The sequence below is a fragment of the Catharus ustulatus genome, chromosome 3 (genome assembly GCF_009819885.2).
Source record: "Catharus ustulatus isolate bCatUst1 chromosome 3, bCatUst1.pri.v2, whole genome shotgun sequence".
NCBI classification, from domain to species: domain Eukaryota; kingdom Metazoa; phylum Chordata; class Aves; order Passeriformes; family Turdidae; genus Catharus; species Catharus ustulatus.
This window is the reverse complement of record NC_046223.1, coordinates 32839344-32858297: the sequence shown is the minus strand read 5'-3', so window position 1 is coordinate 32858297 and position 18954 is coordinate 32839344. Positions and strand designations below refer to the sequence as shown.

Here is an 18954-nt window from a genome sequence, read left to right as displayed (position 1 = left end):
GTGCCAGCAGTGCAGAGCAGTCATCCGCAAATCCATTCCTAGGGGAAAGCTGCTTCCTCTTTTCCTTCCAGCTCCGATTTCCGTGTGCACCCAGCCCTTTCCTCAGAACAATGGTGGAAGAGGAGCACGCCCATCCCGGCGGCACCCTTCCATGCCTGGGAGCTGGGAGAGGGTGACAGCAGACACAGCCTCACCATCACCCTCGATGAATAATCCCCTCCCAGCGTCTGTAAGCTGTCACTGCTCCTTTAATTCCCCCTCCCACTGCCCTCCCGGCTTTGCTGGTACGTTGTGCCCGCCGAAACTCCACCTTCCGCGGGGCTGTACTGAGCCGGGCTGGGCTGGGCTGGGCCGGGCCGAGCCGAAGCGGGCAGGGCGGTGGCGGCAGCAGCTTCCGTAAGTCCATCCCCCCCATCCTCAGCCTCATCCGACCCCCAGCATGAGCTTGAGCACCGGGGGGGACCCGGAGCTGCGGGTCCCTCCGTCTCTCCCTCCCCGGCTGCTTTCTCTGTTTTCTAAGCTTATCTAGGCATGCCTACCCCTCCCATTCCCTTTCTGTCTGCCGGGATTTTTGCATTAGGTAACGCATCCGCAGAGACCCAGAGGCTTCCCAGTCGGGGCGGCGAGTGAACTGAATACCACTGCCTCCCGGGATGTGCTGCCGACTCCAAAGCCAATCCCGCATCCCGTCAAAGGATGCTGTAAATAAAGGGGAGCCTGTGGGAAAGGAGGATCTTTGTCATCCGGAGGGCTGGAAAGGGCCTGAGAGCTGCTTGAGCACTGTGGGATGCCTTGGGCGGCTGTGACGCCTTGCCCCGAGATGAGTATGCGGCAGGATGCCGTGTGTCAGGGCTGGTTTTGAGGAAGGGAACTCCCCACTTCCGTTGATTTGCAAGAGCAGCTGGCAAACCAGAGTTCTGCAAAGATTTTTGGCTGAACTTCAACAATGATGCTGCCCAAGGGTTTTGCAGTATGCGCCAAAGTGCATAAGGTGTCAGGGACCCTGCAGGAACCAGTGCGTCTTTTTGCTCCCACCTGGGAGAGATTAGAGGTGTGTCGAGTACTGGAAAGCATCTTATTGTAGTTGGATGGCACCTGTGGTGCAAAACTGCCCTGGGGGCTTGGCTTGTCACATCACACCACTTCCTTCTCCATGGAGGACCTGCAGTGTCCGTCAGCATAAGCTTGGGAGGTGTCAGCAGCTGACCCCATTGCTTTAAAGACCCATGTGGTTCCTCTCCCATTCTGGGGTCTGAAATGCTTTGCTCTGCGCTTGCGTGACCTCCGTCTGCCACTGAGCACAGCCTTCCCGAGTATTTTGAGCCACAGAGCTAAGAATAACTCATACAGTGCCCGTGTCTGCACAGAGCTCCCCATGTCCGCAGCCATGTCCACTGCTGGTAGGTAGGGTGGGAAACGGTGCAGGGAACCTGTCAAGGGGCTGTGGGTAGGGGAAGCTTCCTGGCCACTGGCAGGTTGTGGTGTGAGTGCCGGGGAGGTGGTAAGGTGGGATCTGGAAGCAGTGTGGGCAGCTGTACTTGGGATCCCTCCTTCTTCAGGCCCCCTGTGTTCTGGGCAGTGTCTGGGACTGCAGAAGCCATCCTGCCAGCTCTGCAGGCACTCAGTGCCTTCCTACTGGGAGAGACTGCCAGGGTGCTGGCTGCAGGGCAGGAGTCGTAGGAGGAGCTCCGTAGATTTGGGGCCATCGTAGAAAAGAGAAGGGCTGGCACTGCCCTGGAGAAGGGTAGTGGGTTTAGAGCATCCCAGAGCAGGTGGAGTGATGGGGAGGAGTAAATTTTTTTCTTCCAAAAAGCTTCTGGCTAGGGCAGCCACATGGGTTGGCAGCCGAGTTTATGCCCTATGCTTGTGCCAGGAGCTTGCACCCTATTCACTGTTGCCTGCCTTCCCACTGGCTGTCACAGCACTTCAGGACAAGGAGAGCCGCCTCTTTGGAGCCAGACTGCACCCTGCTCCCCTGGGATAGGGTACTGGGGAGGGAGCGGGCCTGCACTGGCATTCGAGTTCGCTGCTCTGAGTGGGTTGCTGGCTTCTGGCTTATTTACCAAGGACTGTGCCACTTTCTCACATGGAGAGACCTCTGAAGTATTCGGCACCAGCCCAGCCAAGCGGGAGCTGAGATGGCTGGGGAGTGGAGCAGGATGAGCCACAGATGCCAGTGGGCTGGTGGTGGTGGCACCGGCCCCATGGCCCTGCTGCAGGTGACACTGCTTGTGACAGGCTTGGAGCAGACGGTGCCAGAGGCCCCGTCCAGCCCGGGCGGTGCGGTGGGTGTGAGCCTGGACAGGGCTGCGGGCAGCTGGACGCCGGACAGGAGCTGGGACTTGCCCACCGCAGCGGGCACGGTGGGGCAGGGCTGCAGGGCCAGACATGCCTGGCAGCTGGCTCGAAGCTCCTGGCCGTGAGCTGCTGCTCAAAGCCCCGGGAGGGTGGCCAGGGCAGGGAGAGGTGCGGGGTGGGGGCTCTGCAGTGTCTGTCCTGCCCCGTTCTCCCCGCTGAACTCCGCAGTCCCTTCCCGGTATCTCCCAGCAAGCTGCTCCGCCGGCGGTCGATGAGCCTTGAGTCATCCTCCCCGTGTGTGTGTGTGCCGTCCCGCCTCTTCCTCCCTGTCCTTCTCTGGCCCCATAGATAGCTAGAGCTGTGTGCTGGGCTCCTCCCTACCCGGCCCTATTGACTCAGAGCTCAGGCAGCCGGCTGGCTTTCGGGGAAGAGGGAAAAGCACAGGGAGAGGCCCCTCGGGTGGAAGGAGCCTCCCAGCCGAGACGGGTAAGGAGGAGCCGGGACGAGGGAAGAACCCGGAAAGCTGCGCCGGGAGGAGAGGCTGACGAGGTTGGAAAGCGTCTGAAATTCCTCCGGGCTCAGCCTTTTGGCGTAGCGGGGACAGGACAGGACCCGTGCCCTAGGTGCTGCAGGGCTGCCTCCTCCCAGCCCGCCTTCAGTGCTGTTCTGCCCCCTCTGTGTCCCCTAAAGACAGCAGGGCTGCAGCGGCCAGGCTGGAGGACAGGGCTCAGAGCGGGGCTGCTGCTGGGGATGGGGTGTGCGAGGTTCTCCTGGTGTGTGTGTGTGCCCACCCTGGGGTACTCTGCACATCACTGGGCTCACTGCGCCAGGCCAGTGCTGCTGGACAGGTCCCTGCTGTGGCAGTGGTGGGGAATTGGGGATCCAGCCTCCAAGGCTGGCTCTGTGTGATGGCTGATCCCCAGGGAAGAACGAGGCAGCCGTGCCTCAGCGTGGCCGTGCCTGTTGTGTTGCAGGGAGTGGAGCGGGAGGTAGCGGTGCTGGTGCCCGGCTATGATGCCCTTTGGCGGGATGGCTGCTCGTGTAGAGAGAGACCGCCTGAGAGCCGAGGGGCTTGGCCAGCACAACAACGCCATCAAGTACCTCAACCAGGACTACGAGGCCCTCAAGCAGCAGTGCATTGAGAGTGGCACCCTCTTTAGGGATCCTCAGTTCCCAGCTGGCCCGACTGCCCTTGGATTCAAGGAGCTGGGGCCGCACTCCAGCAAGACACGGGGAGTGGAGTGGAAGCGTCCGTCGGTAAGTGCTGAGCTTGCTTCTTCTCAGGCTGGGCTGGCATCCCTGCCTTGCGCTTCTGCACTGATGTGGTGTGCTGAGCTGCAGACTGGCCCTTGCTGGCACCCCTTAGTGCTCAAGGTCCCTGAAATGCTGCAGACCTCCTTTCCCGAGGGCCCGGGGCCATTGCCCATGAGTGTCTGCTCAGAAAAGCGTTGTGTCTAGCAGGCACTGCTTCCTCTGGGCAGCACACTGTGGGCTTCAAAACAGGTAGGCTGTGTTGTTGCTTCTAGGTGGCATCATGGCATGGATGCATCACTCTCAGTAGCTGGGGCTTTTGATAGTGCATATCCCCTGGTGCCATGAGGGCAAGGGGAATGTCATCCAGGCTGTGGATACAGCAGATCTTGCCTTGCCTTAATGTGATGGCCTTGGGCTTGCAGTCGAGCAGCCTTCCCTAGCAGAGGGCAGGTGGGGTACATCTCACAAGGGACCATATACCATTTCTCTCGAGTTAGAGCTGAGTGGGTGCCAGCCCTGCTAAAGCCCAGGCCCTGCCAAGATCTGATTCTGACCAGCATCTGATTCTGTCCTTCTTCAGGAATTAGTGGGTGACCCTCAGTTCATCGTTGGCGGTGCCACCCGGACAGACATCTGCCAGGGGGCTCTGGGTGAGTGTTGGAGCTTTGTCCTTGACAGTAGTGACTGGGGAGGGTGGGTGGCCCTTTCCATTCTGTGAGGTGGAAAATGCAAGTTGGGGGCATCCTGTGCCTCCTGGTGGCTCTAGGTTAAAGCTCCTCAAAAATGAGTTGATGTGTGCACAGCCTGACCATGCTGAGATCAGGGGAGATTCTGGGTGCATCCATGCCTGACACATGCTGACAGCAATGCCAGAGCTGCTCCAAAGAGCTCCCTGCTTTGGTAAATGGTGAGGAATGGCAGCTGCATGACAGTAACAAACTGAAGTGGTGGTGGTGACAAAGTGCTTGCGAAGAACTGTGGAGTGGCAGAAGGGAATCGAGAGGTGTACAAGTGACAATTTGTCATTTCTCCAGGGGTGTCTCCCAAAGCGAAGGCACTGAGGCAAGGAGAGAAGTGTTAACGGGCTGGGTAGGCTAGCAGAGCTGAACCACAACTAGGATTTTGTGGTCATCAGAAACAGATCTTGGTACCACACACAGTGTTGTCCTGATTGTGAGCAAACAGGGCACTGACTGGGAGTACTGTATACCTTAGCGCATTTAGCATGCTGTTTTCAGGGCTGACTACATTTTATATATCCAGTAATTAGGACAAACTCGAGGTGGCAACTGAAGTGCATAACAGCCCAAAGCACTTTGGTAGTGTTCACATGATCATTAAAAACTCAGAAATGGCATTTTGTCAAACCACAGCCTAGTTACAGATTATGCAGGCTCAAGGCTAAGGTGTGAAAGGCTTCAAAGACAAAAGAGAAAAGAGAAACAAGGCAAAGAATTTAAAGCCCAGTGCTGGCCTGGAGCAGCACTTGTGGTTAAGTTCATTCGGAAGGAAAAGTGGCATTGCTTGTGATTTGAGAAGCTGGGGCAGCAGCATGAAACCGCTTGCTTGCTAATATGGCTTTTTACATGTAAAGTGTAATTCTGCTGTCTGAACTTGCTGTCTGGGATAAGGAGGGCAGTCATATGAATGAGTTCCAAGAGGGTCCAGATAAATGGCTGCAGGAGGGCGCTTTTGGTGCTGACTGTGTGTGGTGGTCTGGACACAGGCTCCAGGTGAAGGAGGAACATTCCCTGTTGCCTTGAGCTAATACTTCTTTCTGTGGGCAAGCTGAGTAAGCCTGGATCCCCGAGTTCTCCTTGCTGGACCTTCTCTGGCTTTTCCATGGACTTTTTGAGCTGGGTAGCCCCAAACATTTGCAAGGAGAGCACACCATGGTCTCCTAAACACCCTCCCAGCTAGAGAGGTACTCATACCAGCTTCCTCTCCTTCCCCAGGCGACTGCTGGCTGCTGGCTGCCATTGGCTCCCTCACGCTCAACGAGGAGCTCCTGCACCGCGTGGTGCCTCATGGACAGAGCTTCCAGGAGGACTATGCTGGCATCTTTCACTTCCAGGTGGGCTGGGAGCTTTTGGCCCTCCACAGCTGGTGGGCGGTGGCAGAAGCAAGGGTGGTGGGTTGAGGCCATCCCTCTGGGATAGGGATGAGCCATGTGATGCTCTGAGCTCACCCCACTCTCTCCTCACCCCCCAGATCTGGCAGTTCGGCGAGTGGGTGGATGTGGTGGTGGATGACCTGCTGCCCACCAAGGATGGGGAACTTCTGTTTGTCCACTCGGCGGAGTGCACCGAGTTCTGGAGTGCTCTGCTGGAGAAGGCCTATGCCAAGTGGGTATCCCCGTGGTGGCCATGTGGGCGGGTGGGCACGTATGGGGTAGGGTGGGCGTGTGCAGGGTGGGGGGAAGGGAGTCTCTTGTGTCACTGGCCCTGCTTGTGCTGGGTGTGCTGCAGTGTGCTCCCTCCGTGTCTCCTCATGCATCCCTCAGGCTGAACGGCTGCTACGAGTCGCTCTCGGGGGGCAGCACCACCGAGGGCTTCGAGGACTTCACGGGCGGCGTGGCAGAGATGTACGACCTGAAGCGGCCGCCTCGCAACATGGCCCACATCATCCGCAAGGCGCTGGAGAGGGGCTCCCTGCTGGGCTGCTCCATCGACGTGAGTCATGTGCCGGGATGAGCCACAGTGCTGGCCAAAGTGAGGCCTCACAGCCCCAGGCTGTACCAGCAGTCCCCTTGCTGGGACACCGGGGGGGAGGTTACTTCTTGACCCTCTTATCACAGCACTCTTCGCAGAGCCAGTGTGGCACAACACTGTGGTGCTGCAGCCCAGTTGCTGTGAATGGGCTCCTTTGGATGGAGCAGGATCGTTCATCTCAAGTGCGGGACAAGGGACTATCTACAACTCTGGCCATGCTTCAAACCGCCAAATTACCTGGAGCAGGGTTTTTAAATTCTGAAGTGTGGGTGGTTCCTTGATGGATCTTTGGGGTCCTCTGCTGAGCCAACTGTAGTTTAATTTTCCACAACCAGCAGCCTTTGAACACGGGGAGCTGCTACCTGCTACTTCTCTTGGCTGGAGCAGTGCAAAGCAAGGAGAATTCTTCACACAGTGGAGGGAAGGGGTAGGGACAACACTGCATGAATTCAGTCCTATTGACATTACATGTTCTCTTCAGATCACAAGTGCCTTTGATATGGAAGCAGTGACCTTCAAGAAGTTAGTGAAGGGCCATGCCTATTCCGTCACAGCCTTCAGAGATGTGAGTCACCTAGATTAGATTTTAATGGCAATAGCAGCCTGGCAAGTGGCCTGGGCTCCACCTCTGTGTCTGGTGTCTGGCAGGTGAACTACCGGGGTCAGCAGGAACAACTCATCCGCATCAGGAACCCCTGGGGTCAGGTGGAGTGGACTGGAGCCTGGAGTGATGGGTAAGCAGGACAGGAGGGATGGCAGTCTTGCTCTGTCAGGCCAGCAAGTGCTGCACACACAGCAGTCAGGCACGGGGCACTGCCAAAGGGAGGCTCACAGTGTGCAGAAAGAGAGGAGTTGAGGGCCAGCTCTGAATTGCTCTCAGGAGTCCCTATCTCATTGTCTCTCTCCTGCAATTCCAGTTCCTCTGAGTGGAACAACATTGACCCTGATGAGAGGGAAGAGCTGCAGCTGAAGATGGAGGATGGAGAATTCTGGTGAGTGCTGGAGCAAAGTGCTGCTCTATTTCAGCAGCCAGTCTGGGAAGTAGCAGAGGAGCCGGGGAGAGATCCTGCAGTCATGCTTCACCTGAAGCACATGACCTGCCTTTATGAGCTGGCTTTCCAGCACTGGAGAGCTTGCCAGCATTTTCTCATCTCATCTAGTTAATAATTTTCCTCCCTTGAAGGAAATTTAGGCCAACTAAACACAAAATAAACATCTAGGAAGAGTAAATATCCCTTCCTACCTAAACCCTGCATGAGGATTTAAATAAGTTATAACTGTTTAGGGTAAAAGATTTTACTGTCACTTAATTCTCCTAAAATGTTAGCTGGGTGCAGAGCTGCTTGCGCTCTCCTCCCTCCCCACAGCAGTGCCCTGGCCTCAGCCCCTCCTTGCCTCCCACAGGATGTCTTTCCGGGACTTCATGAGGGAGTTCTCCAGGCTCGAGATCTGCAACCTGACCCCCGATGCCCTCACCAAGGACGAGCTCAGCAAATGGCACACACAGGTGTTCGAGGGCACGTGGCGCCGGGGCAGCACTGCCGGGGGCTGCAGGAACCACCCAGGTACCTCTGGCCTCCACACCTGTGCTCGTGGCAGCTTGGTGAAACCAGGTGTCTCATCCACACATCCCCTTCCTCCCAGCCACATTCTGGATCAACCCCCAGTTTAAGATCAAATTGCTGGAGGAAGATGATGACCCTGGGGACGATGAGGTGGCCTGCAGCTTCCTGGTGGCTCTGATGCAGAAGCACCGGCGGCGGGAGCGGCGGGTGGGAGGTGACATGCACACCATCGGCTTTGCTGTCTACGAGGTAACCCCTGCCCGCCCCACGGCTTCTTCCTTGGGGCTCAGCCCCGCCAGTTCCACCTCAACCCCAGCCCTCAAGAAACTCTTTTCCACCAGCTTTGGCCAGCTGTGGGCTCATGTCCCCCATCCTGTCCTCCCTGCAGCTCTAAGGGATGGGGCAGGTACTGGGATTCTGATTTTTTCCCCCTTTTTCCCTCCTGTCTGCAGGTTCCTGAGGAGGTACGTCCCGAGCTGTCAGAGCCTACCCCATCTTGGAGGGAAGCACAAGACTGGGCAAAAATGGGTTTGATGCATCCAGTGGCATGGGAGCTCCCAAAGCACTGGCTGTGGTTGGGGTGCTAATGGGTGCTGGGCACCTCCAGGTGGGAGGGAGGGATGGCTCCTACTGGATAGGCAGGGCAGGGCCATCCTACCTGATGGGGCTGGCGCTGGTCTCGCCACTCCCTGTGGGTGCTTGCCATTGTGGTCCACAAGCACATTCCTTCCCCCAGGCCCAGGGCATGCAGAATGTGCACTTGAAGAAGGACTTCTTCCTGCGAAACCAGTCCCGGGCACGGTCCGAGACCTTCATCAACCTGCGGGAGGTGAGCAACCAGATCCGGCTGCCCCCCGGCGAGTACATCGTGGTGCCCTCCACCTTCGAGCCGCACAAGGAGGCCGACTTCGTCCTGCGCGTCTTCACTGAGAAGCAGTCGGACACAGCGTGAGTCCCGGCCTGGGAGGGACACCCCGTGTCTGTGAGCAGTGGGATGTTCCCCACTGCAGGCTGCCTGCTGGCTGGGGACCCTGCTCATCGCTTTGTTTTTCCCCTTCCTGTTTTCCCCAGGGAGCTGGATGAGGAGATCACGGCAGATCTGGCAGATGAGGTAGGAGCAGCCACTTTGGATCGGCTGGTGCTGAGGCTCTGGCACTTGGGAGGGGGAGCTACAGGCAGGGGTGGCTCTCTGAGTCTGGGATGTCACTGTGGCTGGAGAGGGGCTGGCAAGGTCGGGGTGACGGGGATGTGGGAATTAACAAAGATGAGAAGAACGAAGAAGAGCTTCCTTTCCAGTTAGCATTTACTGAGCCTGCAAGGCAGGGCAGAGCCTGGGTTTGACCACTAACCTCTTCTTTCTGTTTTGTATCACCCCAGGAGGAAATAACTGAGGATGACATAGAGGACAGCTTCAAGAACATGTTCCAGCAGCTGGCAGGGGAGGTGGGTACGGCTGCACCAAGCTCTGGAAGGCCCTCTGGGGAGAGAAGGGGACAGGACCAAACCTCTGGCCGTGGGAGTTCCAGCCTACCCCACACTCACTCAGTCCCATCCTGCAGTCCATCTTTGCTGTGGCTCAGCCCAGCTGCCCCCAGGGATGGTGTGACAGGGGCAGATTTGAGGAAGGGCTTCCAGCTGTGACCAAAACTCTTCTGGGTAAAAGAGATATTACAAGATATGTAATGGCATCCTCATGCTCTGTGACTAAGGCAGAGATGTTTAGGCAGGAGAGGGACAGTGGCCTTCAGTGGGCTGTAGAGCAGGCAAGGGGTGATGCTAACTCTGCTCCTGCTCCAGGACATGGAAATCAGCGTCTTTGAGCTTCGGACTATCCTGAACAGAGTGATCTCTAGACGTAAGCACTACTCCTCCTACCCCTTGCTCCCTGCAGCCCAGGCTTGCTCAACAGGTTGGGTTTTGATGCGTGTGATCAACCTTCTCCTTTCTCCTCAGATAAAGATCTGAAAACGGATGGGTTCAGCCTGGACTCCTGCCGCAACATGGTCAACCTGATGGATGTATCCTCTTGGTGCTGTGGGCCAGGCTGTTTTTTGTGGTGCTCAGACTGCAAGGAACAAGACTTGTCTCTTGGGGCTGAGGCTTGGCTCTCCAGCAGTACTGAAGCTGTTTAACTGAGGGAAGAAAGCAAGCGGTCCTTACGGCTTCGGGCCCACCTCCCCTACACTCTTCAACTTTAGCAGCAGGTTTTTTTGGCAAGCATCATCATTTCCCCTGCTTGCTTGGGCCCTGGCTCTGCCACCAAAAGCCCAGCACAGCCCCACCCTTCTACTTTCACCTGCAGGAGGAAGTTCCTATGTTTCACTTCCCATGGGTTCCATAGCCTGATTTGCCTAGTGCTGTTGTGCCACCCAGCCTTTGAGGCAGTTCTCAAAGGGAACCAGTACTATTGGGCTTCTTTCCTCCAAACCATCCTGTCCAGCTGTTGTGAATGAGTCAAGTGACAGGAGCCATGGGCATTGTCCTGCTTGTACAAGGACATGCAGCTGGAGATCAGACAAGGAGCACCTCTCAGCCCTTCTCCAGCCTTGCCCCACAACATTCCTTTTTGCTGCAGGCCAGCCCAGCTGTGGTTCAAGAACAACACAGCAATCTGTTTCCTACAGCAGCAGTACAGCTGCTCCCAGGGAGTGGCATGGCTACTAGTTCAAGTGCTACTCTTTCCTTGCAGGGTTCCAGGCTCTTATTTTGCTGATGCTGCAGGACAGAGGGGAAGGTTGGGAGAAAAATTGGACAGGCCAAATGTGTCCAGGCTTTTCTCACCTCCTGTGCCTGGGGTCTGGTAGCTTTGCCTTTGTCCCCCCACCCTTCTCTGGCTGCTTTGACCTCCTTGACCCTTTGCTCTCCAGAAAGACGGCAGTGCACGCCTTGGGCTGGTGGAGTTCCAGATCCTGTGGAACAAGATCCGGAGCTGGCTGGTGAGGAGAGGGGGCATGGTGCACTGGACAGGGGTAGCACCCCTCCTGGGGCAGTAAGGAGTGGGGACAGCCACCCTGGAGGCCACAGGAGAGCATTCCCTTCATGTCCTGTGTGATGTTTTTGCAGACGATCTTTCGCCAGTACGACCTGGATAAGTCAGGCACCATGAGCTCCTATGAGATGCGCATGGCTCTAGAGTCAGCCGGTACGTCTGGAGAAGGATGGGACTGGGCTGGAGGCTGGGGAGGGGGCTCCTGCTGTCAGAGTCCTGTCCCAAACAGCAGGAGGAGAGTGTATCCGGCCTGTATTGCATGCTTGAAGCCAACCTGTTGTAGTGAGATGTGGCTCATGTATGCACCAGGCTTTCTGCATCACAGCTGTGCCAAGTGTTGGAGCCTCAGAGGTAGAGATGCCTGCAAGATGGTCCCAGCCTCTGTCCTCCTCTGACCTGCAGAATCCCATCCTGGCAAAGCAGAGGCCTGGGGTGGATCAGTGAGCTAACTAGTCATATATGGCTGCAGGGACAGCATCCCCTTTTCCTACTGAGGCTGGACACAGTGCCCTTCTTTGGGTGGGTTGGTGGACCTTTTGTGTGGGTGCATGGACTTTCACGACTACACCCTGCTCTCCTGCCTCCCTGGGGGCTGACTGCTCTCTGCCTTGCAGGTTTCAAGCTGAACAACAAGCTGCATCAGGTGGTGGTGGCCCGCTATGCAGACAATGACCTGGGTGTGGACTTTGACAACTTTGTCTGCTGCCTCCTGAAGCTGGAGACCATGTTCAGTGAGTGACGTGCCTGGGGCAGAGAGGGCAGGAACAGAGAGATGTGTTGCTCACTTTGTTTGTGTCCCTGCAGGATTCTTCCGTAGCATGGACCCTGAAGGCACTGGCACTGCTGTCATGAACCTTTCTGAGGTGAGAGTTCAGTCCAGTGAAAGTTGGGGTGGGAAACAAGGGGACATGGCATTAGGGTGAATGGGGCACCTGGGGTGGGTGGTAGAAAAACCTCCAGCCCCCTGGGTAGGGGAAGAACCCATAAAAGATCAAGATGAATAAACAGGACTGCTGCAGGCTCTGTGTTTCTTGGAGGGCTGTTAAAATTGACTCATGACAACATGCCAAAAATGCACCCTGCTCATCCCTTCTCCCTCTCCTTCCCAGTGGCTGCTACTGACGATGTGTGGCTAAAAGTTACAACAGATCTGCTGCAGCTGGGACACCCCAACGGGCCAGGCCCACTCCAAGTGCCTCCCCTTGGATCTATGGATACAGGATACTCTTCTCCCCTTGCTCCATCCCACGCTGAGCCACCAGCCCTGCCTCCCAGCAAGCCTCACACCATCTTCTCCAGTGGACCAGGGGTCAAGGCAGGCAGGGGATTCCCTTCTCCTCTTCTGGGCTGGGCTTCTTTCCACTCCCCCTTGCTCCCTGTCACCCCAGAACAGGAGGAGGGTGAGCAGCATGGGGTACCTGTGAATCCCTGCATGGTGGCAGGCTGGGGGCCAGCTGCAGAGCAGGGAGAGGCAGCTGCTGGGGCATGAGGGGGAGGACACTCGTAGTGCTTGCTCTAGTGCTGACCCATCCCTCCAGCACACATTGCCTATCTCTGCACCCACACCTGGGAGCATCAGCACATATTGCCTTGCTCAGGCAGCAGGTTCCTGAGGGAGCCAGAGTGGCCTTCTGGGAGGAGGAATGGCCATACTTGCTATCATGAAGCCCTTGCACTGTACTTATCACCACTAAGCATGACCAAAGCGTGGAGCCTGCTGGCTCTTTTCTGCGTGGCCTTCAACACATCCCTTCCACTCACCACTAGGTCAAGCCCTACAGCTCAAGCACTGAATGTTTCGGGGCTCCTCCATCATGGGAACACATGTGACCCTGTATTGCAGCAGCTGAAGCTCCTCTTTCCACATAGGCACGGCTATGTCACAGCAGCTTGGCCTCCCCTCCCATCCCTGGGAGCTCCTGGCACATCTGCTGCCCTTGGTCATGGCCCACAGCAGGGCTAGGGGGTACAGCACCCAAGAGGCAATGCCCTCCTGCAGAGAGCAAGGGGTGGTGGTTTAGGGAGGTCTTTGGCACAAAGCTGGGTTTTTTCTCCCAATCCCTCATCCTCCCACACTGTAACACTCTCCTCTTAGCTTGGGCTCCTTTGCCCAGTGCTGATGGACTCCGGTGCCAATATATTTGCACTTCTCTGTGCTGCTCCATTCCCCTCACCTTCTTCTGGGGTAATGGGTGGCTCCAGCCTGGCAGTGGGCGAGGGCCCGTCCCCTGCCCTGTAGAGGCAGGCAGGCAGTTTGCTTCCCCCAGACCCCTGTTGTCACTGGAGGATGCACCTGCAGCAATAACCACTGCTGCCTGCCCGGCAGCTCTGCTTCCTCACCCTGCTCGCTGTTCTCTCCAGGAATAAACAGATCTGTTACACCTGTGGTCTGGGAGGTGTCTTGGGCTCTGTGTCCTCCCTCTGCTCACCACGGTCTGGTGCAGAGCCAAGTCATACTGCTTGTCCAGCCTGGAGCACAGGCGGAGCAGCACCATCAGGGCAGGTCTTGCTGTGGGGCTGGAGACATCCACATTCCCTACGACTTAAAAAAACTTGCCTCTTCCTTTGCACAGGTGTCTCAACACATGGGGCAGCACCATGTAAGACACAGGGAAGGGAGCTCTTAAAGAAAGGTGTTTTGTGGAGGCTGGGGAGGGGAAAGAGGATAGAATGGAGTTAACAATGGAGCTGGTGGAAGTGGACAGTAGCCTGGAATTCTGGACCCTGGAAGGGAACCAAGAGGTTTATTTCTTCTCTGGGTACAGTCTGTGGGAAAGTGAATGTTTTCCCCTGCCTCCTTTGAGGTCATGCCAGTTACAGCTAGAAGCAGAAGCCTTCCATGGAAATGACAATGGTGTGCTCGCTGGTGGGGCTTTTCATAGCATGGCTCAGAGCAGGAGTTGCTGTCAATGCATCCTGCTCCTTGCTCACATTCCAGAAGGACATTGCAGCCTGGATGGCCCAGGGGTGCTCAGCATTTGTAAGAAGAGTGACCCTGGATACCTTATCCATCCCAATATGCCTTATATGGGTGCCCTTTGGACCCGCTCAGCTCTCTGGGACCAATGTCCCTACAGTGGGGCAGCACCCAGTTCTGGGGCAAGCCAGCTTGGCTCAGAGCACAGACAGGAGCTGAGGTGTGCTGGCAGGAGGAAACAGCCCCCATAGCTGCCTCACAAGGCTGCCCTCTACTAAAGAGGCTCCCCAGGGCTGGATGGAGGTGGGCTACTTTTGCTTGTCTCTTGATTATCTGTGAGATGAGCTGCCTCCTTGGGTGGTGATCTTAGGGCTCACCAGCCCAAGCTTTCTGCTCCTCCATGCAATCCCAAATCCCCTGCAGAACAAGGCTCAGGTGGGACAGAGCAGGGGTGCAGGCAGGCAGAGCTGTCCCAGCTGCAGGGCCTCATCACACACACACAGGCCCAATTGTAGGGCATGGTGACACCCTGGCTTTGGGATGACAGGTGCCCCGGCGTAGCCTTACCAGAAGCCCATCCCTCCCTCCCCCTCGGTGCCAGCTGGCAGATCCCTTCCCTCGCTGGCCCTGGCAGCTGGCAGGCCAGCATCAGCAAAGGGGGTCAGCAGGCAGGGCTTCCCCAGCTGCCAGCTAATGCCACTAAAAGCAGCCTGGCTCATCCCCCTTGTTGCAAAGGGGACAAGGAAGATGCCCAGCAGAGAGAGATCTTAAATGCTGAGGTGAGGTGAGTAGCAACAGGGCCAGATGTGACCAAAGCTGCTTTGGGTTTGTCTTGGGATAGGCACTAGCCAGCAAAAGCCAGCCCAGCCCACCTCTGCCTTTCCCACACCTATCCCACAGGTTTGTGCTGGGTGAGCCAGCAGTGCCCATGGATGCACAGCACCACTGCTCCTACTGCCCAACATCCCGAAATTTCCTGCACCTCATATGGCTCTGCTTCCCGCAGCCCAGAGCTGCCTGCCCTTCCTGGGGGTTCCCCCTCTCCCACCAGCTGCTCATGTCCATCCCCCAGGCACAGAAGGGGGGTCAGGACTGCAGCCCATCCCCACCTGGCCCCACCAGCTGCCCCAGCAGCTGGGCTCTGGCATCTCCCCCTTGGCTACGCTTCACTGTGCCCCGGGCCCACGGCTGCAGGAATGTCATTCCCGTGGGCACAAGGGGCCTTTGTCTGAGCAGAGACAGGGCGTGGGGGCCCAGCCCAGCATCTCAAGCTGGGGCTGGGGAGAGCCACAGCTGAGGGCTCGTGGGTGGGCAGCAGCTGACTCCGGCATGGCCCCACAGCTCCCACCCAGGCACGGCAGTCTGCAAGGGATATCACAGATGAAAGCCCTCCTCCTCCTTGTCTCTCCAGCACCAGCAGCGTCCTGCAGTCACTGCTGGCCCAGGAAGCAGCACCAACACCAGTACAGCGTGAACATCACACTAGTAAAGTCTCAGCACCTGTACCAGAGGGCTCAGCCACCCCAGGAGGGAAGCAGGAGGGCTGGGACTTGGGGCAGGGGCCAGGAGCACCAGCCAGCAGCTGCTGGATTCAGCCTTTTTCAACAGCTGCCATCTCAGTGCCAGCAGCAGGGAATGTGCATGGGCTGGGGCTTTCCAAGCCCTGGCCACAGAGCATTAAACAACCTATTTATAGCACTTACATCCCTCCTCAGTAGGAATGGCCTGTGCTCCTCCTGCACAGGGCTGGGTGCTTGGGTGCCATCACTGTCCCCACCACCAGCACCCTCTGGGATCCCTGCCAGATGGGTGACGTTTCCTAAAACCAAAATACTCTCAGCCTTCCCAACTCTCTCATCTTCCTCCCCTTATAATTTCTGAGACATCCCAGTGCTGCCTAGAGCAAGATTTGCAGTAAATCTCATACATCTTGTGCAGATGCCCTTCTTCCCATTGGATTGCTGAATCCTATGGAGATTTTATCATGCATCAGCCTATTCTGGCATCATCAGGTTCCAATGGTTGCCCTCCCACAGAGCAGAGATGCTGTTCTGGGAGCAGGCTGAGTGCTGACAGGTCACTCATGGATGGGGTGGCCTGTGCCAGATTTGCCTGTTGTGTTATACGGCAAAGGACTGCTGGGAAGACATTCCCTCTGCAGAAGGGCAGCAGCGACCAAGAGGAGTTGTACCAGGAGGTAGCACTGCCATCTCCTGCCCAGATGCTGGCATGTCACACACCCGTGACCCTCCAGCTGTGCCTCCTCTGAGGTGGCCTCCCAACGGGTCCATCCTCTCCCAGAGGACATGGAGGTGCCGGCTGGCTCCAACTCCAGGATCTGCCCAGAGGATGTGTGGGCTGTGAGCTCACCTGTGCTGAGCAGCAAGAAGGAAGGGGCTGGGCTTTGGACAAGCTGAATTCTCAAGGCTTTGGGATGGCAGAGAGAAGACAAGTCCTGCCACCACCCTGAGGACAGACCCCTGTGTGAGCTGTTTCCAGCCCTGCTATCTCACTCACCAGCATTGCTCCACCCACAGGCTTAGCAGAAGCCCAAATCATCCTTGTGCCGCCCGCGGGAATCTACTGCTCCTTGTTTGCTGGTGTCCAGCTGTTAACTGAGAAAAATAAGTACTATGGAGGAGTGTACAGTCCCTGTGTAGGCTCGGGAAGTGGATCTCAGCCATTCCCATAATTTAATAGGTGATACGTGGTTGTGCAATTGATACAATAAAGAAAACGGATGCCTGAAAGGAAGTGGTCTTGACACATACCCAGCAAAACATAAGCCAACCATCTGGTGAGGAATTATGAGTCCCTTGGTGGAGAGGGATGAAACATGGACAAGTAAAAAGTGTCAAGAGACAGAGAAGTGATTGCAGGACCAGAAAGATCTCCATGGATCAGAGAAGTTACAGAAAGGCTCTACACATCTTGGCCTAGGAAACACACGGGCAGGACTCTGCTGCCCTAAATCTTGCGTTTTGAAGTAGATACTAGTGAGATTTTGTTTTTTTTCAAGGTTCCGCTCACTTCTCAGCACAGTGCATGACTCGACAGAGGAGCAAGTTTATATCCCTTCATCTCCCTGGGCTGTACTTTTGCCCAATTGGAGGCTAAGGACCCTGACCTTCCAGATGGAGAAAGAGACTTGGCAAGATCTCTGCATTTTTGGCAAGAGACAAAAATCTGCCTTTCTGAGTCCCAAGAGCTTGGCAATTAAGCCCTGCCCCACCTTCTTTCCAGTGCTCGGATGTTGCAAGCACCTGGCTCTCAAAGCAGGGTGAGAGCCTCCTGCGCTCCCTCCCCGGGAAGGAACAGGTTTCTGCAGAGGCCACACACTACAGCCCCTTTGTTCCCAAATAATTTTCCATCCACTCCCTTGTGTATCTCGGCAACATTACACTCAGATACAACATAACACTCAAAGGCAACACTCCCAGGAATGTGCCAGCATCTCTGCACCTGGACAGGATCTCCCTTTCCCCATGGGACTGGAGGACAGGATTCCCCCAGTAGGGATGGAAGGATGATCAGTTCCCCTAGTTCCCCTGGGAAAAGGCTCCCTAGGAATAAGATGTCCACTCTCCTCCATTACTCTCATCACTAACAGCTGCATTTTCATCCCAGTGGTCCCCAGTCTGCTCAGAGCTAGGATGCTGCAAGTGCCCTCTGCACAAGGAGAGGGTATTCCCACTGGAGCTGTACTGCTGGGGAAATCAAGGCACCAGGCAAGACTTACCCGGGATTGGCTGCAGCACAGTGAACCCAGGAGTCTCAGGAGCAGGCCAAGCACTGCACCCGCTGCCTCTCTGATCAAAGGGGAGAAACTCCCTCCTGGGGAAACCCTGCAAACCCTGACATAGCCGAAGCAAAGTTTGGCTCCAGCTTCCTTCGTCTGAGCTCTCCCACTCCCATAAGGGGGCCAGCACGGAGCTGGAGCAGTGCACAGCAGAGCCCTGCGCCTCTGCCGCGGCCTCTGACCACAGCAGACCCGGAGCCCGGGAGCCTCCAGGAGGCCAGTCCCAAGGGACTGACGTCAACCCCGGCCCTTGAAGCTCTGGGGCCATCGGGGAGCTGTTTCTGCTTTCAGCACATGGTGTCCCTGTGCTGAGGCACGGCCAGCCCACTTTCCTCATCCATGGCTGGCTCCCCGGGAAGAATCCGTGGGGCTGGGAAAGGTCACCCTGGCTGAACTAAGCACCCTTGGATGGGATTTACTGGGCAAGGGACAGCTTACAGCAGGCAGGCAGGGAAATGGAGCAGTAGCTTTCAGTCCCTTGTGTCTGTTCGTTCTCCTAAATTCTTCTTGAGCGAGAGCCAAAAGTAGGGCCTTGGCAGGGTTTTGGAAGGGAACAAGGGGAGGAAATGAAGACAGACATCCACCAGGAACAAAACAAAGGTTCGGCACAGGAGGGAAGTGGAAGGGCACAGACATGACCATGGACTTTCCTGCCTGCACCCTCACTCTGGATAGCTTGTGCTCCCCTGGCTGCTTGGCCCAAACTAACTCAGCTTGGGAACACTGGAACACAGCTTGGAAGTGTAGGACACTCCTTACCATCCTGCTCTTGAGCCATTCAGGGAGCCAAACCAAAGCTCTTTCTCAGGGGAGTACCCAATTGCTCCTCAGTGTATTATGCCTTGGGCCATCTCTCCTTGTTGGCTCACCTGGTCTGCATTCCTGACCCTTATGGGAGCAGGGTGACAATTGCTGGCACTGCCAGGGAATGACAGGCGAGCATACTTTGGACTCAGCTGCCTGCTCAAGGGCTATGGCAAAGACTTGTAGTGAAACAGAACCCCACCCTGCCAGCCCACATTTCTGTGGTGGGCAGATGTTGATCCTCCCTCACCCCCCTTCTCACCCCTACACTGCGCCCCGACAAATGTGGCCTCGGCTACGAAGCAGGATCGCTTTCAGGGAGTGTGTGTCGGGTCTGGGAGGAGGGGGCATTTAAATGAACAGCTGGGGGCTTTTTGTTGCTCTCTTGCTCTGGAGCTGTTCCTGCCATTTGGGCTGGCAGCAGGTTCACGCTGGGGAAGCTGAGCAGTCCAGGCTGCTCCGGGAGAAAGAGCTGAGTGGTGTCCCGGAGCAGGAAGGATCCCAAAGAGGGTAAGAGTGACCCGGCAAGAGGTGGGAAGAAGCCCCCTCCAGTGCTTCTCCCTCGAGCCTGCCCTAAGCAGCCCCCGCTCTCAGAGGGGTGCGGACCCCCCAACTTC

General features: G+C 56.6%; 1 protein-coding gene across 2 annotated transcripts; it reads left to right on the top strand.

Annotated features, from left to right (window-relative positions):
• Positions 1-337: 337 nt before the first annotated feature.
• On the top strand, positions 338-13198 carry CAPN11 (calpain 11). 2 transcript variants are annotated; one of them, XM_033055762.2, is made up of 22 exons: positions 338-396; positions 3273-3555; positions 4133-4202; positions 5508-5626; positions 5764-5897; positions 6056-6224; positions 6745-6828; positions 6912-6997; positions 7181-7255; positions 7668-7828; positions 7908-8077; positions 8281-8292; positions 8565-8776; positions 8900-8939; positions 9206-9271; positions 9626-9683; positions 9782-9846; positions 10696-10764; positions 10892-10970; positions 11432-11548; positions 11622-11680; positions 11927-13198. In XM_033055762.2, exons 2-22 carry the CDS (start codon positions 3310-3312, stop codon positions 11951-11953), a joined length of 2118 nt encoding a protein of 705 aa, XP_032911653.1. In that variant the 5' UTR covers positions 338-396; positions 3273-3309; the 3' UTR covers positions 11954-13198. The 2 variants fall into 2 exon arrangements, with proteins under 2 accessions (XP_032911653.1, XP_032911654.1); XM_033055763.2 differs by lacking the exon at positions 338-396 and adding an exon at positions 1355-1400.
• The last annotated feature ends 5756 nt before the right edge of the window (positions 13199-18954 follow it).